We start from the raw sequence: 27,899 nt of genomic DNA, 5'->3' as shown, positions 1-27,899 counted from the left end.
GAGTGGACCCTAGGGGCGGGGTCCAGATTTTTTTTTTTGCCGGGGGGCCCGGCGATTTCTAGGTATGCCCTTGGACCAAGATAAACTTATTTGGTTCAAATGGTGTCAAAAGCATGTGGTGGCAACAAATGAAGGATTACAAAGACAAATGTGTCTTGTCTACAGTCAAGCAAGTCAAGTGGTGGAGTTTCATGGTCTGGGGCTGCATGAGTGCTGCCAGAACTGGGGTGCTACAGATCAGTGAGAGAACCCACTGTGACGTATGGCAGCAGAGCATGACACCCTTCCTTCAGAAACTGGGCTGCAGGGCAATAAAGTGGGTGGCGATGCAGGAAGTGACGTCAGTGGAGCGGACGCTGGAACGCGGAAAAGGTGAGTCCTCCCCGCCCGTGCCTCTTACTATTGGGCTTCGGCTGCTTCCTATTTACAGCTGGAGGGGAGTGCAGATCGGGGGACCCAGGCGAGGGGGAGGGCGAGGGGGAGGGGTTCCGACCCCCCTCCCCACCGCTAGGCCCAATACCCCCGTCCTGCCCGCTACCCCTCCGGCTTGGTGGCCCCCCACGGGGGACGGGGGGGGGAGGGGGGCTGCAGCAATTTTTTTCTAAATTTGCCTCAGGCGGCAAAAAGTCTAGGGCCGGCCCTGTGAGCATCTGTGGGGCATCCTAAAATGGAAGGTGGAAGAGCACAAGGTCTAACATCCACCACCGTTGTCATGAAGGAGTGAAAGAAAATTCCAGTGGTAATTTGTGAAGCTCTAGTGAACTCCATGCCCAAGAAAGTTAAGGCAGTGCTGGAACATCATGGTGGCCACACAAAATATTGACACTGGGCACAATTTTGATATCCTTCACCTAGAGGTATACTCACTTTTGAGGCCAGAGTTTTAGACATTAATGGCTGCTTGTTGAGTTTTTTTGATGGGACAACAAGTGTATACAGTTATACAAGCTGTATGCTGTCTACATTACATTGTATCACAGTGTCATATCTTTAGCATTGTCCCATGAAAAGATACATTGTCCCATGAAAATGTGAGAAGTGTATCTACAATACTATAATTTGTAAAATATATTAGAGAAATCCAAATATCTTCTAAACATGCGCCAGCACGCCCATACGTGTTGCCTGTGAACAAGACCTTAAGCAGGGTTCACATTTATTATTGCAGAAAAGCGATATTTTTTGCATGCATTTTTTCACATGTTTCATACTACAGGGGTGGTGTGTTGCTACGCTGCATCTATCAGCCAGCTAACCTGCCAGTCTTTCCAGCCAGTCCTGTTTGTCTTACTCCCCAGCCAGCCAGATCTGTCAGTTTTGCCAGCCGCCCATTCTGTCATATCAATCCCTCCTGTCCCTCCAATCAGTCCTGCCAGTCCTTCCTTTCAGAATCAGAAAGGAGGCCGGCACCACTCAGAAGTAAATGATAAGCTCTTTTATTGCATTAAAGTGGTGGCATATACAATGACAAACGTTGTTTCGGGCATAGCCCTTCCTAAAATTGCAATAGCCATACATACAAACCAAGTGTAGTGCCTTAAATACCCCACCCCCAATTAAAACACCAATCTGTGTCCTGCTGGGTGGGTTTACATGGCAGACCTGATGGAGAACAGGAATGTCTATATGCAAATTAAAAAAGTTAACCATTTACCTGCCACCTCATGGATAGTAATCTCCAGCCAGGCGATGCTCAGATGCACTCCGAAAAACCCACTGTTCAACTCACCCCACTGACGTCAGCGCTACTTCCTGGTTGGTCGCACAGACTCCACCAATCCTGGCGTGCTGCGTTACGTGGGAGGTGGACGCATACCCAAGAACGCCTAAGACGTCCAAGCTCTCTCCTAGTCAGTCAACACAGACTAGCCAATCATCGAGCGTGACGTCATTAAAGAGACGGACGCGTCCCCTATGGGGACCAAGAACAGTATTCCCCTTAGCCAATTTGAAAGAGTTGACAGGATAGTGAGTGATGAGTCTCAACATATTGCACGTAGGAAAGAAATGACGGATACGTTTTGTAAAAGGGGCTATCCGTCTGAGGTACTTTCTCCTCGCTCTAAAGGGAAAAGGAAACCGACTGGCCCCGTCTTCCTTTTGTGTTGACCTTTATTGCTAGCAGTGACATCGTTTCTCCGGTCATACGTAAACATTGGCGGATTCCTGCTGATGGTTTTCCACGTATTCCTGAGTTTCGCTATCCCGCCATGATGTCCTTTAAAAGGGCCCCTACTTTACGGGATAAGTTGACCACCAAAAGGATGGGACCGCCAGAGAGGAGACGCACAGGGATGTATCCCTGTTTAGGGTGTCATATGTGCGGTATGGTATGTCTTTGAGGGGTTACACCTTCACCCATTCTTCCCAAGGTACTCCTTTTTATTTGAAAGGATTCTACACATGTGATTCGAGCTTTGTTGCCTACATGCTCAAGTGCCCATGCGGCCTGTCGTATGTAAGCATGATGACGCAACCATTGAAGGATCGTATTTTGTCGCATAAATCGGCTATTCGACACAAAACACAGGGGCAGACGGTTTCTGAGCATTTTGCTTTGTTTAAACACTCTGTCACACAATTAAAAGTAATGATAATCGACTCTGTACCTCCAGATTGGAGGCAATAGGGAAAAAGCATTGCTTAACCACTTAAGGACTGCAGTCATAAAACCCCTTAAGGACCAGAGCCTTTTTTTCCATTCAGACCACTGCAGCTTTAACGGTTTATTGCTCGGTCATACAACCTACCACCTAAATGAATTTTACCTCCTTTTCTTGTCACTAATACAGCTTTCTTTTGGTGCGATTTGATTGCTGCTGTGAGTTTTACTTTTTATTATATTCATCAAAAAAGACATGAATTTTGTCAAAAAAATGACTTTTTTTACTTTCTGTGCTGACATTTTTCAAATAAAGTAAAATTTCCTATACATTTGAGTGCGAAAGTTATTCTGCTACATGTCTTTGATAAAAAAAAAACCATTAAGTGTATATTTATTGGTTTGGGTAAAAGTTATAGCATTTACAAACTATGGTGCAAAAAGTGAATTTTCCCATTTTGAAGCATCTCCGAATTTTCTGACACCCTGTCATGTTTCATGAGGTGCTAAAATTCCAGGATAGTATAAATACCCCCCAAATGACCCCATTTTGGAAAGAAGACATCCCAAAGTATTCACTGAGAGGTATGGTGAGTTCATAGAAGTTTTTATTTTTTGTCACAAGTTAGCGGAAAATGACACTTTGTGACAAAAAAAAAGGAAAAAAAAAGTTTCCATTTCTTCTAACTTGCGACAAAAAAAAATTAAATCTGCCACGGACTCACCATGCCCCTCTCTGAATACCTTGAAGTGTCTACTTTCCAAAATGGGGTCATTTGTGGGGTGTGTTTACTGTCCTGGCATTTTGGGGGGTGCTAAATTGTAAGCACCCCTGTAAAGCCTAAAGGTGCTCATTGGACTTAGGGCCCCTTAGCGCAGTTAGGCTGCAAAAAAGTGCCACACATGTGGTATTGCCGTACTCAGGAGAAGTAGTATAATGTGTTTTGGGGTGTATTTTTACACATACCCATGCTGGGTGGGAGAAATATCTCTGTAAATGACAATTTTTTGATTTGTTTTACACACAATTGTCCATTTACAGAGATATTTCTCCCACTCAGCATGGGTATGTGTAAAAATACACCCCAAAACACATTATACTACTTCTCCTGAGTATGGCGATACCACATGTGTGGCACTTTTTTGCACCCTAACTGCGCTAAGGGGCCCAAAGTCCAATGAGTACCTTTAGGATTTCACAGGTCTTAATGTCTAAACTGCTGGAAACAAAAGTGAGTACACCACAAAGTGAAGAATGAAGTGAAGATGACATGAAGACCTGGGTCATGCTACCCATTACTGTTACAAGGTTTCAGGTGTGAATATGAAGCAGGTATGTTAAATTGGGTGCTATCACTCTCCTACTGGTCACTGAAAGTTCAACATGGCATGTCATGGCAGGGAACTCAGAGAATCTTAAAAAAAAGAATTGTTGCTTTACATAAAGTTTGCCTAGGCTATAGAAAGATTGCCAGCACCCTGAAACTGAGCTGTAGCACAGTGGCCAAGACAATACAGTGGTTTAGCAGGACAGGTTCCACTTAGAACAGGCCTCGCCATGGTTGAACAAAGACACTGAGTGCGCATGCTTAGTATTTTATCCAGAGTAAGGCCGGCCCCTTTTACACTTAATCAGTGGGTGTGCGTAAGTACGCGTTAGTACGCGTTGGTACGCGTTTTTCCCATAGCAGTGCATTGGGAAGAAGATTTCAGTTAAAACGCGTTAAGTGTAAAAGGTGCCATAGGAAAACATGGGCATTACTTTGAAATTCAGTTTTCTTTCCGTTTTAACTGAGAGCAACTGATTAAGTGTAAAAGGGCCCTTAGTCTTTTGCAAATAGACATATGAGTGCTGGTAGCTTTGCTGCAGATGTTGAAGGGGGGAGGGGTCAGCCTGTCAGCTCTCAGACCATACGCTGCATAATACATCAAATTGGTCTGCATGGCTGTCATCAAGAAGAAATTCTCTTGTGAAGATGATTCACAAAACAGCCTGAAAACATTTTGCTGAAGACAAGCAGACTAAGGACTTGGATTACTGGAACCATATCCTGTTGTCTGATGAGACCAAGACACTGGCGTAACAATAGGGGATGCGACCCCTGCCGTCGCGGGTGGGCCCGGGGCCCCCCTAGGGCCCGCTCAGGGACTTTTGGGGGGCAGGAGGGGTCGCAGCATAAGAGGAGAGTGTGGCAGATCGGTGGGGAGGGGGGAAAATGCCCCCCCTCCCTCACCTCGGGCTCTACTCTCAGCGCTCCCCCTCCTGTAATCATTGGTGGCAGCGGGCAGCAGCAGCAGCGGCAGGCTGAATACTTTACCGCCTTCTTGCCTGAACTCTTCAGTTCTCCAAGAGCTTCATGCAACTTCCTGTGTAAACAGGAAGTTGCTCTTAGAGATCGGAAGACCTCCAGCGAGAAGGAGGTAATGTATTCAGCCCGCCGCCGCCGCTGCTGCTGCCCGCTGCCACCAAAAATTGCAGGAGGGGGAGCGCTGAGAGGAGAGCCCGAGGTGAAGGGGGGGGGGAATTTCCCCCCTGCCCACCGATCTGCCACACTCTCCTCTTATGCTGCGACCCCTCCTGCCCCCCAAAAGTCCCTGAGTGGACCCTAGGGGCGGGGTCCAGATTTTTTTTTTTGCCAGGGGGCCCGGCGATTTCTAGGTATGCCCTTGGACCAAGATAAACTTATTTGGTTCAAATGGTGTCAAAAGCATGTGGTGGCAACAAATGAAGGATTACAAAGACAAATGTGTCTTGTCTACAGTCAAGCAAGTCAAGTGGTGGAGTTTCATGGTCTGGGGCTGCATGAGTGCTGCCAGAACTGGGGTGCTACAGATCAGTGAGAGAACCCACTGTGACGTATGGCAGCAGAGCATGACACCCTTCCTTCAGAAACTGGGCTGCAGGGCAATAAAGTGGGTGGCGATGCAGGAAGTGACGTCAGTGGAGCGGACGCTGGAACGCGGAAAAGGTGAGTCCTCCCCGCCCGTGCCTCTTACTATTGGGCTTCGGCTGCTTCCTATTTACAGCTGGAGGGGAGTGCAGATCGGGGGACCCAGGCGAGGGGGAGGGCGAGGGGGAGGGGTTCCGACCCCCCTCCCCACCGCTAGGCCCAATACCCCCGTCCTGCCCGCTACCCCTCCGGCTTGGTGGCCCCCCACGGGGGACGGGGGGGGGAGGGGGGCTGCAGCAATTTTTTTCTAAATTTGCCTCAGGCGGCAAAAAGTCTAGGGCCGGCCCTGTGAGCATCTGTGGGGCATCCTAAAATGGAAGGTGGAAGAGCACAAGGTCTAACATCCACCACCGTTGTCATGAAGGAGTGAAAGAAAATTCCAGTGGTAATTTGTGAAGCTCTAGTGAACTCCATGCCCAAGAAAGTTAAGGCAGTGCTGGAACATCATGGTGGCCACACAAAATATTGACACTGGGCACAATTTTGATATCCTTCACCTAGAGGTATACTCACTTTTGAGGCCAGAGTTTTAGACATTAATGGCTGCTTGTTGAGTTTTTTTGATGGGACAACAAGTGTATACAGTTATACAAGCTGTATGCTGTCTACATTACATTGTATCACAGTGTCATATCTTTAGCATTGTCCCATGAAAAGATACATTGTCCCATGAAAATGTGAGAAGTGTATCTACAATACTATAATTTGTAAAATATATTAGAGAAATCCAAATATCTTCTAAACATGCGCCAGCACGCCCATACGTGTTGCCTGTGAACAAGACCTTAAGCAGGGTTCACATTTATTATTGCAGAAAAGCGATATTTTTCGCATGCATTTTTTCACATGTTTCATACTACAGGGGTGGTGTGTTGCTACGCTGCATCTATCAGCCAGCTAACCTGCCAGTCTTTCCAGCCAGTCCTGTTTGTCTTACTCCCCAGCCAGCCAGATCTGTCAGTTTTGCCAGCCGCCCATTCTGTCATATCAATCCCTCCTGTCCCTCCAATCAGTCCTGCCAGTCCTTCCTTTCAGAATCAGAAAGGAGGCCGGCACCACTCAGAAGTAAATGATAAGCTCTTTTATTGCATTAAAGTGGTGGCATATACAATGACAAACGTTGTTTCGGGCATAGCCCTTCCTAAAATTGCAATAGCCATACATACAAACCAAGTGTAGTGCCTTAAATACCCCACCCCCAATTAAAACACCAATCTGTGTCCTGCTGGGTGGGTTTACATGGCAGACCTGATGGAGAACAGGAATGTCTATATGCAAATTAAAAAAGTTAACCATTTACCTGCCACCTCATGGATAGTAATCTCCAGCCAGGCGATGCTCAGATGCACTCCGAAAAACCCACTGTTCAACTCACCCCACTGACGTCAGCGCTACTTCCTGGTTGGTCGCACAGACTCCACCAATCCTGGCGTGCTGCGTTACGTGGGAGGTGGACGCATACCCAAGAACGCCTAAGACGTCCAAGCTCTCTCCTAGTCAGTCAACACAGACTAGCCAATCATCGAGCGTGACGTCATTAAAGAGACGGACGCGTCCCCTATGGGGACCAAGAACAGTATTCCCCTTAGCCAATTTGAAAGAGTTGACAGGATAGTGAGTGATGAGTCTCAACATATTGCACGTAGGAAAGAAATGACGGATACGTTTTGTAAAAGGGGCTATCCGTCTGAGGTACTTTCTCCTCGTTTTAAAGGGAAAAGGAAACCGACTGGCCCCGTCTTCCTTTTGTGTTGACCTTTATTGCTAGCAGTGACATCGTTTCTCCGGTCATACGTAAACATTGGCGGATTCCTGCTGATGGTTTTCCACGTATTCCTGAGTTTCGCTATCCCGCCATGATGTCCTTTAAAAGGGCCCCTACTTTACGGGATAAGTTGACCACCAAAAGGATGGGACCGCCAGAGAGGAGACGCACAGGGATGTATCCCTGTTTAGGGTGTCATATGTGCGGTATGGTATGTCTTTGAGGGGTTACACCTTCACCCATTCTTCCCAAGGTACTCCTTTTTATTTGAAAGGATTCTACACATGTGATTCGAGCTTTGTTGCCTACATGCTCAAGTGCCCATGCGGCCTGTCGTATGTAAGCATGATGACGCAACCATTGAAGGATCGTATTTTGTCGCATAAATCGGCTATTCGACACAAAACACAGGGGCAGACGGTTTCTGAGCATTTTGCTTTGTTTAAACACTCTGTCACACAATTAAAAGTAATGATAATCGACTCTGTACCTCCAGATTGGAGGCAATAGGGAAAAAGCATTGCTTAACCACTTAAGGACTGCAGTCATAAAACCCCTTAAGGACCAGAGCCTTTTTTTCCATTCAGACCACTGCAGCTTTAACGGTTTATTGCTCGGTCATACAACCTACCACCTAAATGAATTTTACCTCCTTTTCTTGTCACTAATACAGCTTTCTTTTGGTGCGATTTGATTGCTGCTGTGAGTTTTACTTTTTATTATATTCATCAAAAAAGACATGAATTTTGTCAAAAAAATGACTTTTTTTACTTTCTGTGCTGACATTTTTCAAATAAAGTAAAATTTCCTATACATTTGAGTGCGAAAGTTATTCTGCTACATGTCTTTGATAAAAAAAAAACCATTAAGTGTATATTTATTGGTTTGGGTAAAAGTTATAGCATTTACAAACTATGGTGCAAAAAGTGAATTTTCCCATTTTGAAGCATCTCCGAATTTTCTGACACCCTGTCATGTTTCATGAGGTGCTAAAATTCCAGGATAGTATAAATACCCCCCAAATGACCCCATTTTGGAAAGAAGACATCCCAAAGTATTCACTGAGAGGCATGGTGAGTTCATAGAAGATTTTATTTTTTGTCACAAGTTAGCGGAAAATGACACTTTGTGACAAAAAAAAAGGAAAAAAAAAGTTTCCATTTCTTCTAACTTGCGACAAAAAAAAATTAAATCTGCCACGGACTCACCATGCCCCTCTCTGAATACCTTGAAGTGTCTACTTTCCAAAATGGGGTCATTTGTGGGGTGTGTTTACTGTCCTGGCATTTTGGGGGGTGCTAAATTGTAAGCACCCCTGTAAAGCCTAAAGGTGCTCATTGGACTTAGGGCCCCTTAGCGCAGTTAGGCTGCAAAAAAGTGCCACACATGTGGTATTGCCGTACTCAGGAGAAGTAGTATAATGTGTTTTGGGGTGTATTTTTACACATACCCATGCTGGGTGGGAGAAATATCTCTGTAAATGACAATTTTTTGATTTGTTTTACACACAATTGTCCATTTACAGAGATATTTCTCCCACTCAGCATGGGTATGTGTAAAAATACACCCCAAAACACATTATACTACTTCTCCTGAGTATGGCGATACCACATGTGTGGCACTTTTTTGCACCCTAACTGCGCTAAGGGGCCCAAAGTCCAATGAGTACCTTTAGGATTTCACAGGTCATTTTGCGACATTTGGTTTCAAGACTACTCCTCATGGTTTAGGACCCCTAAAATGCCAGGGCAGTATAGGAACCCTACAAATGACCCCATTATAGAAAGAAGACACCCCAAGGTATTCCGTTAGGAGTATGGTGAGTTCATAGAAGATTTTATTTTTTGTCACAAGTAAGCGGAAATTGATTTTAATTGTTTTTTTTTCACAAAGTGTCATTTTCCGCTAACTTGTGACAAAAAATAAAATCTTCTATGAACTCACCATACTCCTAACGGAACACCTTGGGGTGTCTTCTTTCTAAAAAGGGGTCATTTGTAGGGTTCCTATACTGCCCTGGCATTTTAGGGGCCCTAAACCGTGAGTAGTAGTCTTGAAACCAAATGTCGCAAAATGACCTGTGAAATCCTAAAGGTACTCATTGGACTTTGGGCCCCTTAGCGCAGTTAGGGTGCAAAAAATTGCCACACATGTGGTATCGCCATACTCAGGAGAAGTAGTATAATGTGTTTTGGGGTGTATTTTTACACATACCTATGCTGAGTGGGAGAAATATCTCTGTAAATGGACAATTGTGTGTAAAAAGAATCAAAAAATTGTCATTTACAGAGATATTTCTCCCACCCAGCATGGGTATGTGTAAAAATACACCCCAAAACACATTATACTACTTCTCCTGAGTAGGGCAATACCACATGTGTGGCACTTTTTTGCAACCTAGGTGCGCTAAGGGGCCTAACATCCTATTCACAGGTCATTTTGAGACATTTGGATTCTAGACTACTCCTCACGGTTTAGGGCCCCTAAAATGCCAGGGCAGTATAGGAACCCCACAAGTGACCCCATTTTAGAAAGAAGACACCCCAAGGTATTCTGTTAGGAGTATGGTGAGTTCATAGAAGATTTTTTTTTTGTCACAAGTTAGTGGAAATTGACACTTTGTGAAAAAAAACAACAATATAAATCAAGTTCCGCTAACTTGTGACAAAAAATAAAATCTTCTATGAACTCACCATACTCCTAACGGAATACCTTGGGGTGTCTTCTTTCTAAAATGGGGTCACTTGTGGGGTTCCTATACTGCCCTGACATTTTAGGGGCCCTAAACCGTGAGGAGTAGTCTTGAACCCAAATGTCGCAAAATGACCTGTGAAATCCTAAAGGTACTCATTGGACTTTGGGCCCTTTAGCGCAGTTAGGCTGCAAAAAAGTGCCACACATGTGGTACTGCCGTGCTCAGAAGAAGTAGTATAATGTGTTTTGTGGTGTATTTTTACATATACCCATGCTGGGTGGGAGAAATATCTCTGTAAATGACATATATTAGATTTTTTTTACACACAATTGTCCATTTACAGAGAGATTTCTCCCAGAGATTTGATTGATGGGTGATTAGGGGGGTGATTGTGTGCAAACAGTGGTCTGGGGGGTGGGCAGGGGGGGGTCTGAGGGGTGCTGTGGGCGATCAGGGGGCAGGAGGGGGCAGATCAGTGTGTTTGGGTGCAGACTAGGGTGGCTGCAGCCTGCCCTGGTGGTCCCTCGGACACTGGGACCACCAGGGCAGGAGGCAGCCTGTATAATACACTTTGTAAACATTACAAAGCGTATTATACGCTTCCTATCCGGCGATCGTCGGGTTAACAACCCACCGGCGCTTCCGATTGGCCGGCGGGTTGACGTCGCGGGTGGGCGGAGCCTATTGCCGGCGGATGCGCGCGCATCCCGGCGCGCGATCCCCGGCAAAACAGTGCCCCAGGACCTGACGCCATTCTGCGTTACGTGGTCCTGGGGCTGCCACTTTGCCGCCGCCAATATGAAGTAGGCGGTCGGCAAGTGGTTAACAAAAGAGGCAATTTGGATAAGACGATTGGGTACTTTGGAGCCAGGGGGACTCAATCGGGAATATGACCTGGATTTTTGCATACATTCTGGTTAGCATAGTGTCAGTCAGGTTCGGGTGACCTTTGTGCCTACAATATTCTCCAACTGACTGTTAATGATTTGTAAGATATTATATGTATTTTGATACTAATTTTATTGTCTTTTTGCTTTGGTTTTAGATATCCCTGGGCTGTGACATGACATGGTCTGGTGAGGGTGACGTATTAAACCATTTACCTGTGTTTAGTACTTTTTATAATCTTTGTTCCTGTGGCTCTAGGTCATGATGGCGACTCCTAGCGTGGCTGAATATATTGGGATGTTCCCATACATTGTCGATATTTGACCTGGTGACATACATTAGTGCCAACAGCATTTTTTGTTAGGTACATCTTCGTCATGCAGATGTCGCTGTAGTGATGTTGAGCACCAGCGACATTAGTAGCAGTGAGGCACTTGTTTTGTATATAAGTTGAAGACCTATGGTCACTTAGGCACCATTCCCTGGGAGCTCCCTACTCAACCACTCAAAGAGGCCCTGACACTTCCACATGGGCTGCTGGGAGGTAATTCATTTTTTTTAAGCAGATAAATCCTTTCTCAGCTATTTTGTTTGGTATGCTCATAAAATCAATTACAGTTTGCTTATAAGAATAGTATTTTTTTTACATAAATATAATAGTAATAAGATGATGATAATGTGTTCTTTTTGGTTTTTTTTTACTATGAGCAGTGACTTCAGTGTTGTTAAATGTTAACCCTTCAGGATCTACATAGTGAAGTATGGAAAAAAAATGCACTGATAATATACTTCAGGACTCGATTTGTCACTCTATACTACACAGTTGGGTAAATGTCTGGTAGGGCTGGTTCACACTGCAAGAGCTTTTTCTAAGCACTTGTGATTTAAAAAGCTCTTGCTAATGTAATGCTATGGGTGTTATCCCACTTGAGCAAGGTGATTTTATAAAAATCCCCCATAGCATTGCATTATCAAGAGCTTTTCAAGTAACTAGCGCTAAAAAAGCTCTTGCGGTGTGAACCAGGCATAAGTTAATTTTATGGATGATTTTTTTTCCTTTGTGAAGGTATTTATCTGTATTGTGGGTAGAATGTGCCAACAAGGTATCTGAACTGGTCCATCATGTGAGTGGTAAATATTGCTAAAGAAAAGTGATACAATTAAAGATGTGTAATTGTCCCTTATTTACTTATTGCTACTGTCATCTTCACTAAATCTATAAATATGTTAAAGAGAATTCTGTTGCCTATCTCTTCATGTCAGTCTTGGTGCTTCTCTGGAATTAAGTGAAAATTTGTTTTGTAATTGCAGAAGTTTGTTAATGTAGTTTAAACAGAAAGTTTGATGGTCCTTCAGAAGGTAGCGTTCTCAATTAATAAATTAAGGAAACATTTTATTTATTTCATGTTAAACACAGAGGCCCACATGCAATTAAACCTTTCTGCTGAGTTTTTTCACCTTTTAAATAAAATGATTTTTAAGCCACCAGCAAGCAAGAAAATACTCAAAATAATATTGATATTATTTTTTTTATCTACTTTGTGTTACTTTTTCAATAACAAAGTGCTGAAAAGTTATTTTAATAAGAAATTGAAAATGTATCTCCTAGGAGATAGCTTAGGACAAAAAGTTAAATATGGGCCCCTGGCCCTTAGGGCCTGTACACACTGCTGCGCTTGCGTTGCGTTTTTAAAAACGCATGCGTTTTTAAAAACGCAAGGTCTTTTGAAAAAGAATGAAAATCGTGATGACTTGTACACACTGGTGCGATGCGTTTTTCAAAAAACGCAAACGCAGTGCCTGCTGCGCTTTTTTAAGCGCAGCGCATGAAAAACGCATTAAAAACGCATGCGCTTGCGTTTTTGCCTGCGTTTTTCAGAAGTCAGTATCCCAGAAGACTCTGCAATCTCCTGATTCCTGTTGAAATGTAAACTAGAAAAAAAACAAAGGATTCTTTAGCCAATCAGCAATTACAAGAAAAACGCAAACGCACAAAAAACGCAGGCAAAAGCGCATGCGTTTTTAAAACTACAGGCATTTTAAAAACGCATGCGCTTGCGTTTTTGCCTGCGTTTTTCAGTGTGTACAGGCCCTTACTCAACTAACTTTGATTCTAGCAAAAGAGGGACACGAGAGCCCAATATAGTGTAGTAAGTACTGGTTATAAAAGGAATATTGACAAAGCAAGTGTAGTTGTACTCATGGGTTACTTCACTGGCAACTACTGTAAAGGCAGGTGGGGAGATTGAACCTGACCCCGCTCAGGATTAAGAAGTTGCTCTCCGTATATAAGAAAAAATTTAGCTAAAAAGTTTTAAAATAGAGGTGGCAGTGGTGGACTTACCTCTTCTAAGTAGACACAAGATATTATTGATGTTGTTTCAACAAAACAATTTTATTTACTCCAGCATCAGTACAACGCGTTTCGCAAGATTCATCCCGCAAAGCCAAGCACTTCTCTCATACATCATCATGAAAACTTTTGAAAGAGTGGTCCTGTCCCACCCAAAGTTCTCTACTTCGACCCTACTGAATCCCTTCCAGATCACGGACAGAGCAAACAGATACATCGATGACGCAATCAATATCTGCCAGGAGCTCACAAACGACCATTCTTCTACTGCACTTCAGCTCGGCCTTTAACACCATCTCCCCCTGCAGAACACCGATCTTGTTCTCCCTTTGTCATTGTGATCAGTACATCACCTAACAGCTTTTGTAGTCTACATCAGCGCTTGGAGTGCGCAATGGTTGTGTAATACAGCGTTTTGCATAAAACTCTCACCTTGCTTAACCGCTTAATGCTTGAAGAGGAGCCCAACTAACATTGTCATTCTGCAGGTTTTTGTTTATCCCGGACTAGGCCTGCCAAGCCTCATAGGCTATTAGCAGCCCATACATGGCAGATTTAGCACGTTGTAGGACGAGGTGTGATTGTGGCATGGAGTGTGGGCCGGCCATGATTTGGTTTTGACAGATCTGTCAACTTTTTAAATGGATGTTTGTCTATGTATGCATTCATTTTATGATACACAATAAAGTGACCACACAGCGTGGTAATTTTTGGACGTACATGCTTACCTATCATTTCCTCCCTCCATTTCCTTATATTCAAAGGTCATCAAATTTGCCAATGACACCACCATTGTTGGCCTTGTAACAGGCTGGTCCTCATCACAGCCAAAACCATTGTGTTGATAGTGGTCTTCAGGAAGCATGCCCCCACTCCATCACCAATCTACATTGATGGCACCATGGTTGAAAGAGTGGCCAGCGTTCGCCTTCTGGGCAAAACCATCTCCAGCGACCTGATCTGTAAGGAAAACACCACCTTTAACCAGAGGAAATCCTAGCAGAGGCTATTCTTCCTCTTCCAACTGAACAAGTTTGGCATGGCCCAGGAGCTGCTGACAAGCTTCAATTCAGCCACCATTGAGTCTGTCCTCTGCTCATCCATCCAAGTCTGGTCCGCGGCTTCTCCACCAGAGACAGATACAAACTTCAGAGGATCATTAGTTGGGCGGAGAGAATCATCAGAAGACCTCTCCCTTCACTTGACCTCCTCCACAACTCCAGACTACAATCCAGAGCACTGAGGATTGCCAGTAAGCCCTCACACCCTGAACACCGCTTTTTCAGTCGGCTCCCTTCAGATCATAGGTTTCGGGGGATCTCCACCAGAACTTTGAGGCATAGAAACTCCTTTTTCCCCTCTGCCGTCAACCTCTTAAACTCCCTTCAGTCCCACCCATCTTCAACACCCACCCCATCACTTTTTACCCTCCACCCCTAAAAGTTGGAGCTGTCGGAACGATGGACTGCCCAGCATAAAACTGTGTTAAAAAATTGTACCCTGCGGTTTCCTTTTGTACTCCTGTTTATTTAGTTATTAATTTGTACTACTGTTTAATTATTAATTTGTACTCATGCTTGTATTATTATGTATAGATCTTATCTAGTATCTCTACTGTGAGCAATTGTATGTGCCAAACCCAATTCTGGGTACAACCCAGTCGTGCTTGGCGATTAAAATATTTCTGATTTCTGATTCGGATATCACTAGAAGAATATATGGATATATTTTTATGTTTTCCCACACATTAGCAATTTAGAACTGGTTGTATCAGAAGACAGAACTCTGGTGTTACATAGCTTTATGTTTAATGATTATAACATTGGTGTAAAAGTATTTTTATGTGGTGTAATTGTTGTTATGCTTAGACACGGTGCTGTAATTGTGGTTGGTTGTTTAACAAAACAGATTTTAAAAAAAGAAAAAAGAAATGGAGGTCATGGGAATAGTGCTGTCACCTCATATAGTATTGTATAGAGTATGATAATATAACAAGTGTCAATAAAAGGTGGTTCCTTATAGGACTCTTTTCAGACCAATGTTCAGATGATTTTCTCCACGGAGGGTGTAGGTTATCCAGTACAAAAGCCTCCACCCCTGGAAACTAGTAATTTTAGGATGAAATGGGCATTCCTTGATCCAGTTGGCTTACTAACACAAATTCATGTTGATGTGGGTTTGCCACTGGCAGGTATTGCAATAAAAGCTCTAAAATATATGATATATGTCTAGCTAAACATACTTCATCATATAGGTTAAAGTTTTAATGCCTACCTATGATTTTATGGGTCTACGATCCAACTAAGGTTTAGTGTTGCATGGAGTCGTACACTGGATTGCAAACCGATGGAATACAGTACATTATAATATGCATAAACACAAGTGGATATCCTGTAAGTTAACTTGCTGTTGAAGGATTGGAGTTTTTGATACACTTTTGTGTGCTATGAGAAGCATGCTGTCCTCTAGGAGTGGCAATGCTTAGCATAACTCATGGGGAAACATGATCAGTTTGATCAGCTGATAGCTTTGTAAGGTTCTGATTTGCTGATCCTGATCATGTGCTAAACCAGGAAGTCATCACAACAAATCAGAACCTTACAAATCTATCAGCTGATCAAACTGGACACATGCTTCTCCATGAGTTCTCCTAAGCATTGCCTTGCTTACTCCCCTCTTTTTCTATCTTTGCAGATTAGTGCCCTGTGTATTAACATGCCCGACAGAAGCAATTCCAGGATTGGCTACACTGAGACCAAGTGATCGGAGTCTGCTGGGAACATGGAGGTTGTTGCAAGAAAATGAGAGCAGCCCAGCATATGGTCACTTGAAACTGCAGCAGCATTAGTATAGCTGGTTTAGTGGAAATTTGTGCTGCCCGTCATCTTGTGCTGCCAGGGGCATGCGCACTACAAATCGCGCATGCACACTATGATTCCATGAGAGGTGGAAGTTAGTGTTAGGTATTGGAAAGGGATGTTAGGCATTAGACAGGAGGAGGTTGGTATTAGGCATTGGAGAGGGAAGGTTAGTGTTAGGCATCAGAAAGAGGTACCGTATATACTCGCAAGCAAGCCGAATTTTTCACCCCCCAAAAGTGGCCCAAAAGTTGGGGGGTCGGCTTCCTTGCGAGTTATTTTCCAGTATGGGTAGGTGGGTGGGTGGATAGGTAGTGCCCCTCCCCGCCCCCCTGCGGCCACCGCTGCTATTACCTTAGGCGGCACCGCTTCCTCTATCCCCGTACTGCTCCGGTAACTAATTCACAGCAGCGCGCCCCTCGGCGGCTGCTGTGTGATGACGGAGGAAACCATAGAGAGCGGTTCCCATAGTAACGGCGATACATATCGCCGCTACAGGAAGCCGCTCTCTATGGTTTCCTCCGTCATCACACAGCAGCCGCCGAGAGGCGCGCTGCTGTGAATTAGTTACCGGAGCAAGATGGGGATAGAGGAAGCGGCGCCGCCTAAGGTTATAGCAGTGGCGGCCGCGGGGGGAGCGGGGAGGGGCACTAACTACCTGCCTACCTACCCACCTAGCCATACTGGGCACTATGCTAGCTATACTGGGGCACTATGCTAGCTATACTGGGCACTATACTAGCCATACTGGGCACTATGCTAGCTATACTGGGGCACTATGCTAGCTATACTGGGGCACTATGCTAGCTATACTGGGGCACTATGCTAGCTATACTGGGGCACTATGCTAGCTATACTGGGGCACTATGCTAGCCATACTGGGGCACTATGCTAGCCATACTGGGCACTATGCTAGCCATACTGGGCACTATGCTAGCCATACTGGGCACTATGCTAGCTATACTGGGACACTATACTAGCTATACTGGGCACTTTACTAGCTATACTGGGGGACTACCTACCCATACTGGGCACTTTACTAGCTATACTGGGCACTATACTAGCTATACTGGGTCGCTACCTACCCATACTGGGCACTATACTAGCTATACTGGGCACTATACTAGCTATACTGGGACACACTGGGGGGGATCACGTGGCCAGCATTTCATACCCTCGGCTTATATGGGGGTCAATCATTTTTTCCTGTTTTTTCAGGTAAAAGTTGGGGGGTCGGCTTACATGCGGGTCGGCTTGCTTGCGAGTATATACGGTAAGTTAGTGTTAGGCAGCAGAAAGAGGTAAGTTAGTGTTAGGCATCCTAGAAAGGAATGTTAGTGTCAGTGGTGTAGCTAAGGAGCTATGGGCCCTGGTGCAAGTTTTACATGGGGGCCCCCCAAGCACTCTCTACATAACAATTGATATGGCGCACCAAAACCTGCCAAGGACAACACAGTAGGGGGATGGTTTGTTAATGATTACTACTATTTAAAGCATCTATATAAGTGATTGTTAACAGCACATGACCAATAGAGAGCTAATATTGTGCTTGAGGGAGGGCCCCTCTGACCCAAGGGCCCTGATGTGGTCGCTACCTCTGCAACCCCTATTGCTACGCCCCTGGTTAGTGTTAAGTAAAGGTGAGGAGAAGTTAATGTTAGACTTCAGAGGCGCCAGTGAACGTAATGAGGTAGGGCATCACAAGATCCCAATACACCGGAACAGCTTTTCTTTGTTATTTGAACACTGTAGTGACAGGGATATGGAGTCTGCCATATTTATTAGGAATGCCAGTTGCCTGACAGTGGCACTGATCCTTTTGGCTGCAGTATTGCCTGAATCGCTTACATGAAACAAGTAAGAGACTAATATGGCAAGACTTTAATCAGATTACCTGATTTTCATATTCAGGCTGAGTCTAAGATGATCAGCAGGACAACCTGGGTAATTAGCATATTTTATAAGGAAAAAAAAGGCAGCTTCGCATCCCTCTTACTACAGTGTCCCTTAAGGGCCCATTTCAATTGGGGTGCTACATCCATTGCTGAATCGAACGCAGCACCTGTGCTATTGTGATGCCGCAGCCGAATTGTTATAGTCGTCCAATACTCTAGTGATGAGCACGATCTTCGCATAACCGTAATTTCCCATCATAATTCGCAATAAGAATGCAATTTCTTAATGCAATTTTTTGGAGAAAATCGTAATTCATTTCATGTTTACCCATAATCAGGAAGCGTCATTTGGCAAATTTCACATCATTTTTGCATGATTTTGTGCCATTTTTTTAAACTTTCATTTTTCTGAGTCTAAAAAATATTTTTCTCAAAAACTACAAGGGCTTTTTGAAAAATTCCTTTTTTTTAACTTGTTCCCACTATTCCCCTTAACATACGTAGCAATTCTGATGACGATAGCATGTATGGGGAGCATTGCTATAAACCGCTAAATCTGGCACAAAATTATGCACAATTTTCCATAATTACTAAAGGATTACACAAAATCAATTGAATCTCCATATCGTAATTATGTTTGGACCTGATTGCTAAAATGTGTGTGAAATGTTGCGTAATCATTATTAGCAGCTTGTGATCATCACCAATATACTCTACTGATGCTACTTCAGAAAGATGTGATAGGGTCCTCTGGCTACTGCACTTACAATAATGTCGTTCTATTAAAATGTGATTTGTAACATGCTGTTAATTGGTAAATTCGAATTTCATTCACTGGCGATACACAGTTTAACATTATACATTCTGATAATAATTATGTTTATGAACCAGGTGAACCAGCCAAGCAGCTTCTGGATGCTTTCAGGCATTGAGTGAGTAAGCCATAAGGAAAGACTGGCAGGTCATGGGGAGGAGTAATATTTAGAGGTATGGATGGATCTTTATAAGTGTCAACAAATACTTACCTGCTACAGTCACTGAACAACAAACTGCCGGATAAGATCTCTCAATGGTGGGAAGTATTACTGATCTGGAAATGATCTGACGCACTGGAATACAAGAGGTTTGTTTATTTATGTACTCATTTTAATATTATGCTTACCAGAATCTACAAATACACTACAGTACTCTGTTTTTAATATGATCTTTCTTGAACACTTTGGGTGATAGTTTCCCTGTCCCTGTCCAATATTTTCTGTTACATAGCAGATGTGATGGAGCAGAGTGGTAGGTTCATGCAGATAGGCATCTAGTTTAACAAGTTAGAACTCTTTACTCTAAAGCAGTGGTTGGGAACCTATGGCTCGGGATCAAGATGTGGCTCTTTTGATCGCTACATCTGGCTCACAAACAAATCAGTAGAGGTTGATTCACTAAGCTACACTGCTCAAGCAGCACAGCTTAGTGTGGCAGCGCAAGTAACATTTTCAAAGTAGGCACTCTACTGCTCTAGCGTGCACTACTAACTTACTCATGCAACCCCCAAAACGAACAGTTGCTCCAATTGTCCCAGTTTGAAACCCTGTCAGGTCCAGTGACTTTGTAGGACGAGAGCCCCGCACTTTGATTGGCGCAATAGGCTGCCTGTCACTTGACAGGCAGCCTATTGGTCCAAAGTGCAGGGCTCTCGTCCTACAAAGTGAATCAATCCCTAAGTCAGCTAGCTAATTGTATAAGCTGTTAGTCGGTATTCCTTCTGTCTGGCTCTCAGGGAAATTGCTGATGTTGCTGAAACCCAAGAGAAGCCAAAGACGTGTCTGACACTCCCGCTGCCCGGCAGATCAACTGTATACACATCACCCTGGCAACAGAGATGTGATCCCTCTGCTGCGCATGCGCACTGTCCCAGTTTGAAACATATTGTATAGCTCTCATGGAAATACATTTTTAAATATGTGGCGTTTTTGGCTTTCTTAGCCAAAAAGTTTCTTGACCCCTGCTCTAGAAAAACATGCAGCTTACTTAGGACAGTGAGGAACACAGAGTGAATACAGGAAATCACAATACTATAGAGATCCTTGCAGCACTTTACATACACAGTGACATCTTGTTGTTGCTTTACTATACTGCTGTTTAAGAAATCCTGTTGATACTTCCAACAAGATGTACACATATTCATATATGACAGATTGATTTGACACTGAATGATCATGACGGGGAACCTGGGGAACTGACAAATCAGGACCCTCATGGTCACCTTTAAATTGAACCATAAGTGAAAATAAATGAATGACATAAACAATTGTATCTATCCTCCCACTCCGAAAAATGACTTTTTTTTAGATTGCCCACAGTTTATGTTATGTAACCTTCTATAGTTTTGTAACTATATCAATAGTTTTGTCTATGCACAATTAAATGGCTCTTTCGTGTTCTAGAGAGACGAAATATTTGAACGATCGACCTTTTTATCTATCCCCTGCTCTCAGAGGCTTTTCTCTGCCAGGAAAGTGTTGTATGGTTGTAATTCCTTATCAGTGAGGGCCTTGTTATAGATAGACCATCCGGGTTCCGACTGGAGAGAAACCGGAAGAGAAACCAAATAGCTGAATGTTATTTCTTTCAGGCAGAAAATGGAGAAAAGGAATGCAGCATGGTTATTTGTATGCTTGCCGCTGTACATACACACGTCTATCTTATCATGTCACACGTCACTTAAAGGGATACTGTAGGGGGGTCGGGGGAAAATGAGTTGAACTTACCCGGGGTTTCTAACGGTCCCCCGCAGACATCCTGTGCCCGCACAGCCACTCACCGATGCTCCGGCCCCGCCTCCGGTTCACTTCTGGAATTTCAGACTTTAAAGTCTGGAAACCACTGCGCCTGCGTTGCCGTGTCCTTGCTCCCGCTGATGTCACCAGGAGTGTATAGCACAAGCCCAGTATGGTCTGTGCCTGCGCAGTACGCTCCTGGTGACATCAACGGGAGCGAGGACACGGCAACGCAGGCGCAGTGGTTTTCAGACTTTAAAGTCTGAAATTCCAGAAGTGAACCGGAGGCGGGGCCGGAGTATCGGTGAGTGGCTGCGTGGGCACAGGATGTCTGCGGGGGACCATTAGAAGCCCGGGGTAAGTTCAACTCATTTTCCCCCGACCCCCCTACAGTGTCCCTTTAAGGTTCCCTTTAAGGTATTACAAGAAGAGCTCCTGTGGCAGATTCAAAACTGTTTTCAGCCTGGATCCCTAGGGCCCACTCAGTAACAGTGTGCTTCAACAAGCTAAATAACATATGAACATCTACTGTAAAGCTGCTTGAAAAAAAAAAAAATTTCAATGCTTGAGATGATCATTTGTTATCATATGGGGAACAATTTTGTGTCAGCACTGTTTATTGATCTATTATGCCAGTTCAGTAAATGATTAATTGCTATTGTTCAACACATCCAGCTCCCTCTCCCCTTTCCGTTTAACAGAACAGGCTACTCAGCTGTAGAGATAGCCCGATCTGTTCACCGGCGGACAGTTTCCGGTGAATTTACGCTGTTCGCGTTCTTGGTAAACTGCCAACATTTGGCGTGTTCGACCCACCCCCTATACATCATCATGGAGCCAAACTTTGACCCCTTACCTCACAGTCAGCAGACACATGGCAGCCAATCAGGTAGCACCCTACTCCCCTATTAAAAAGCAGTTGCGGTGGCGATATTGGGTTCATTCTCTGCTGACTGCTGTTAGTGAGAGCAGGGTCTATTGCATTTCTCTTGTCTCCCTAACACTGCTACTGCCTATAGAGCATGCCCTAGTGGCTGCTGCTCTGGCGCTTTGTGTCCGCCAGGAAAAAAAAAGCGCGATATAAGTGTTTGTCTTTTTGTCTTTTGTCTTTTTCTCTGTGTGTGACACTCCAAAACCCACTGACACCCATAGCTGTGCACGCTACTGCTATTGTGGCCACATTAAGTTGCAGGTACAGTACCACTCCAGTGCATTATTTGTAGAAATGTACTGTGATTTCTGCCCTTTAGGGATTAAAACCCAACTCTGTGTCAACTCTGTAATTTTTGGTGGGACTTTGGCATGTATCCCCCTCCAGCATGCCACAGTCTAGGTGTTAGACCACTTGAAACAACTTAGTCATCACTTTTGTGGCCAGAAACAGTCCCTGTAGGTTTTAAAATGTCATCAACTGTTGCACGGGGAACAAGTGTATCTAGTCTTATAAGACAAGTATGCTTGCCGGTGCCTTGTCTCAGCCGGATTGGCCAACGGCTACAGATGAACATCCTATTAGCAATAAGAGACGGCACACCACAGGCTGCAATGATTTTGCTGTATTGGATGAACAAGTACACTACATGTTACGAATATTACATTCTTCCTCAGGTGTTAAACAGCGAATGAACATACAAACACCAATATATGTGCTCATGAGAGGGCACCACACCCCCTGGTGGCTCCACCCCCTAAATGTTAACTTATTGTCCATAGTCCAACATGTGCATTAAAACCACTCAATTAATACCAGGTCATATGGCACTCCTTTTCGGCTACCAAAGATTAGTATTAAATAACTGACCGTGCTTGAGGCACTTCCAACAATGGACTGCCACTGGCCCACCTAAAAAAGAATACATAAACAATAACATATAAGCATCAACCGCATAGAAATACAACTGCATAAAATTGTTTTTTATTCACAAAAAAGCGCCAACCGCCAGCACGGCCACCCCCTCCCCCCCGCGCGAACCCCCGCGTGCAACCAAATGCCCCCGCGCGCAAATGCGAACCCCCGCGCGAAAACGGCAACGACCCCGCGCGAAAATCCACGACCGCGCGCAAAAAGGCCCAACTGCACGGCCGCACGCAAACGCGAAAACCCACGCAAAAACGGCTGCGCCAACAGCTAGCACCCCCCTGTGAATCCAGCCCTAAGGATTGCACTTGTCCTAGCACCTCAATGCCAGACGTGATGTACAAACAATCGTTTATAAAACATCGTTTATAAGAAACATTTCAGAGGCAATCTTTCATTCATACCTCTCGGAGTAACCACATCCATCTCATGTATCCATCTCGCCTCTTTTTGTTTCAAATTTTTTTCTAGGTTACCTCCTGTATTGAGGGGATTCAAGGACTCCAATACACACCACCTCAACTGCGACGCCCCATGGCCTGCCACGTCAAAGTGCCTCGCAACTGAGGTAATTCTTTCTTTTTCCTTCAGCATACTTGCTGATCGCCCTCTTATGCTCCTGTATGCGTGTTCTAACTGGCGTGGTAGTCTCCCCCACATACATGAGCCCACATGGGCACTTAAGCCCATATATGGCCCATGGTGTGGAACAATAATGCCGCCCTTTAATAGCAATTCTGCGCCCATTGTGTGGGTGAGATAGCTTCACCTTTTATGATGCCGTTACATATGTTGCAGTTTAAACATGGATATGTCCCTGTCTTTCCTGTAAGAATTTATTTTCTCTTGGGGGCGGTGTCAGTGTGCCTGACCCGATCTTGGATAGTCTTACCTCTCCTGATGGAAAAAAATCGTCTCTTCCTTAAATAAAGGCCCCAGATCCTTGTCTGTACTTAATAGGGGCCAAAATCTGCGTATGGAATTTTTTATAAGCATAGTATTTTTTCCCAAATTGGTCACAAAGGTATTCCCTTTGGAACATCTCATTCTGCCTGTTTTGTGGAGCAGCGTAGACCTGTCTATGGTGAGCACCTCCTGTCTAATAGCTTCAATTTTATTGGCATCATACCCTTTCTGTATAAATTTGGAACACAATGTTTGGCTGGCTTTTACATAATCATCATCACTAGTGCAAATACGCCTGGCCCTAAGGAATTGCCCCCTTGGTATGGCTTTTACGACATGGCCATGGTGATGGCCTACAGGAAGCCACTTCTTAACCCATAATAAGGTCAGGTGAATCTCCCCACCTGCTGTTACAGTGGTTGCCTTAGTGGTAACGCACCTTTGTGAGTACTTTTCCTTGTTATGTGTAACAAAATACCACAAATACTAACATACTGTACTATCAAGGGCTCTTGATTTTTCTGCTTGTATTTTCCAAGATTACAAATCATCATACAAATTCCAGATGATAATTATTAACCTGTTGTCGACTGCTCCACGCCAATTGGCGTGAGCAGTGCGGCAGCCCCAGGACCGCTCCACGCCCATTGGCGTGGACGGTCTTCTATGGGGCTAGCAGGAGAACTCGCGCATCTCCTGCTTGGGAAGCGATCGGCTCTCATAGCCTGAAGCCTATGAGAGCCGATCGCGTGATTGGCTGGCTGGGGGGAGGGAGGGAGGAAGGGGAGTGGGGAGAAACCAAAAAAAAAGTTAAATTTATTTAAAAAACGTTTATATAAATATTGATAAAAAAAATAAACAATGTGGGGGTGATCAGACCCCACCAACAGAGAGCTCTGTTGGTGGGGGGAAAAGGAGGGGGGAATCACTTGTGTGCTGCGTTGTGCGGCCCTGCAGCTTTGCCTTAAAGCGCCAGTGGGCCAATTAAGTAAAAATGGCCTGGTCACTAGGGGAGGTTAACACCGCAGCCCAGAAGTGGCTAAGCCTCTTTAAAAAAAAAAAAAGATTTGATTTTGAATGACATGTATGACATGTATGAGGGCGTTCACATAGCTTTCAATAAAACCTGCATGAGGAGGAAGTTTCAGATCATTTAAAAAAAAGAATATAGTAAGATGCGTCACCAATAGCCTTGAGTTATTAAGGTCAAATAAGGAGATTGTTCACACTTAAACAATACCTGAACTGAGAAAAACTGGTGGTACGGCAAGTTCTCAGAAGGAATTATAACTAGACTGTGCTCCAACGCATGGAGGATCGACAACAGGGGCAGCTTCAGGGTTTTTTTAATTGAGGGCGTTATGTAGCTGCTGGATCAACTGGCAGGGTAGCTGCCCACCAGCAGCAAAAAAATGGGTGTGTCCAAGCACTGCAAAAAGGGCGTGATAATGACGTGTCATGGGCAGGGCCAAGTGTACATGAACTTAGCAGCAGTGTAATTCACAGACAGTGGACATTAACAGCAAAACTTTGAATGAAGCTCCCTCTCCTAATAAAAATAATGACCTACTTACTATACATATAGCAGAGATTAGATTGTGAGCTCCTCTGAGGACAGCCTGGGACATGCCTATGTGCTCTGTGCGCTGCGCTTGTAGTATAGGTGGCCAGGGATGCGTCCCCCTTCCTGCCCTTGAAGTATAGGTGGCTAGAAGCTTCTTCCTTCCCACCCTTGTTGCGGCCAGATGCTTCTGCCCTTTTTCCCTACTCATATATGCCAGATATCCCCCCCCATGCAAGTTAAAATTGTGCAGTATCTTTCCGATTGTAGATGCATGCACTTTTGCATTATCAGTAGCAAAAGCCTGCTGTCGGTCCCATGAAGAAATGTTAGTGTTTTTAGGGGCTTCTTTTAGCACCTTGCAGTCTGTTCTCTGAGGGAACTTGCTTGGACAGCCAGACTTGGGCATGTTGGCAGTTGTTTTGAAAATCCTCCAATTGTAGACAGTGGAATAACTGAGCAAATTTGGACAGAGGCGCCAGGCAGGTTAAAATGATCTAAAAACAACTAAAAAGGAGGAGTACAGGTGGACTTACCTCCTGAAATGATGGACAATCGAGATTGTTCAAATCGTAAATAACAATTTATTTTGGCACTCCGCAACGCGTTTCGCAGGTATAACCCGCTTCATCAGGCAAGGAGTGCAAGCTCAAAAAGGTCCAATAGTGGCAATGCGCCTCTGTCTCTGTGCCACTATTGGACCTTTTTGAGCTTGCGCTCCTTGCCTGATGAAGCGGGTTATACCTGCGAAACGCGTTGCGGAGTGCCAAAAATGTCATGTTTAACCCATTCAGTGAATTTCTGCAAAAAAAAAAAAATCTGGCATAATAGTTTCTAAGCTGTAAGCAATCTTTTAAAGCAAAGTTGTAATGCTTGGTGTTAAACCGCTTTAAGTGGGAATACATGTTATAATGTCCTAACTTATTCTTCCTCAGAAATTGCATTTTTTAGAAAAACATTTTCCAGAAGCACATTAGGAAGGGAAAGAGGCGCTGGATGTATAAAAGCTTCTAAAAACAGTTTAAAAACCAAAAGGGTAACGAAGTGTCTTACCTCAATGACAAAATCTTTGTGAACTACAAAAGATTTTTATTTAGCACAGGCAACGCGTTTCACGGGTCTGAGCCCACTTCCTCAGGCCAATGACAGTGCCAAATGATAAAAATCAGTTAGCAAAGGGAGCCTTGTTTTCCAGAAGATTTTGATAAGTATTTTCTTTAGTTTTAAAGGTTTAGTTATATTACTTGGGTCTCTAAGCATAATGTTACAAAAACACACAGGCTTTCATAGGTTGTCCCAATTCATTCACATGACTATAATTATTAATAATATTGTCAGTGAAGGGTGAGATGACATTTTTTGCATTTTATTTCTCCAACGACAGTTTTAATATTATTTACAAGTTGCATGTTTAAGGCTCCCTGCACACTGCAAATCCTTTTCTGATTCTGATTCCGATTACGTTTCCGATTCCTATTTTCAATTCCGATTTTCCCTGAATACATTCAACAGAAAAACTGATCAAAAACGCAGCATGCAGTAAAGATTAAAAATCTGAATCGGAATCGGAAGTAAAAACCAATTAAAAAGCGGAATCGGAAATGCATGCAGTGTGCAAGAGGCCTAAGATTTTCACTATAGACAGACATCAGATAAAATCATCTGCTGAGCTTTAACCTTCCTGGCGGTAAGCTCGAGCTGAGCTTGAGCTATGCCGCGCAGGAGGATTTCTCAGGCCCTGCTGGGCCCTTTACTAGCTGCGTGTGCACTCCGATCACCGCCGCTCCGTGCCGATTAGCCCCAGCTCCGCGCCGATTAGCCGCCACTCGCCGCGCCCCCCCCAGACCCCGTGCGCTGCCTGGCCAATTAGTGCCAGGCAGCGCTGAGGGGTGGATCCGGACTTCCTTTGACGTCATGACGTCGGTGACGTTATCCCGCCCGTCGCCATGGTGACGGGGAAGCCCTAATGGAAATCCCGTTCAGAACGGGATTTCTGGACGGGCTTGATCGCCGGAGGATGTCATGTAGCTAGCGCTAGGCTAGCTAAATGTTTGTTTGTTTTTTAAATTTAAAATAGTGCTGCGCTACCCCCTGGCGGTTTTAATTAACCGCCAGGAGGGTTAAACAACCCAATAGATTGATCAACCTGATCGATATCTAGAATTGAGGCGCATACACAAACATAATAACTGCTGAACGTAGGGATTGGGACTTGACTGAAATGTTCAGGGCCCTAATGTTACACAGGCTGTAGCCTATAAATGTGTACTGTTGCTATGGGGGGGGGGGGGGGGGGATAATGGTACAGCACACAAAAAGTGGCTTCTAGCAGGTAAGGTGTGGAACAATGCCCTCCTTAGTTGCTATCATTTAAAGATTTGGCATGGTAGATTTTTGAACGAAGTAGCTGTGCACCCACTAGGATCTCATCTGAGATAGCCCCGAACGGCCACCTCTGCCAAGTGTAGTCTAGCATGTGAACATGCTGAGCCCCTTAAAGAGGAACTCCAGTGAAAATAATGTAATAAAAAAAGTGCTTCATTTTTACAATAATTATGTATAAATGATTTAGTCAGTGTTTGCCCATTGTAAAATCTTTTAAATCTCTGATTTACATTCTGACATTTATTACATGGTGACATTTTTACCGTTGGCAGATTATGTAGCTGCTGCATGTTTTTTTGGCAGTTGGAAACAGCTGTAAACAGCTATTTCCCACAATGCTGCAAGGTTTACAGACAGGAAACTGCCAAGAGTTATGTACTCAGAATTTATTTGTGGGAGGGGTTTCACCAC

General features: G+C 44.2%; 1 protein-coding gene across 1 annotated transcript in view; it reads left to right on the top strand.

Annotated features, from left to right (window-relative positions):
* The first annotated feature begins 262 nt into the window (after positions 1–262).
* NKPD1 (NTPase KAP family P-loop domain containing 1) overlaps positions 263–27,899 on the top strand; it is a 53,208-nt gene continuing 25,571 nt past the window's right edge. The window contains exons 1-3 of the mRNA XM_068247879.1: positions 263–372; positions 4,945–5,023; positions 11,059–11,089. Coding sequence (XP_068103980.1) covers positions 263–372; positions 4,945–5,023; positions 11,059–11,089 — 220 coding nt within the window. The remainder of the gene's footprint in view (positions 373–4,944; positions 5,024–11,058; positions 11,090–27,899) is intronic.

Source organism: Hyperolius riggenbachi, chromosome 8 (genome assembly GCF_040937935.1).
Source record: "Hyperolius riggenbachi isolate aHypRig1 chromosome 8, aHypRig1.pri, whole genome shotgun sequence".
Classification (NCBI taxonomy): domain Eukaryota; kingdom Metazoa; phylum Chordata; class Amphibia; order Anura; family Hyperoliidae; genus Hyperolius; species Hyperolius riggenbachi.
This window is presented reverse-complemented; position numbering and strand designations above follow the sequence as displayed.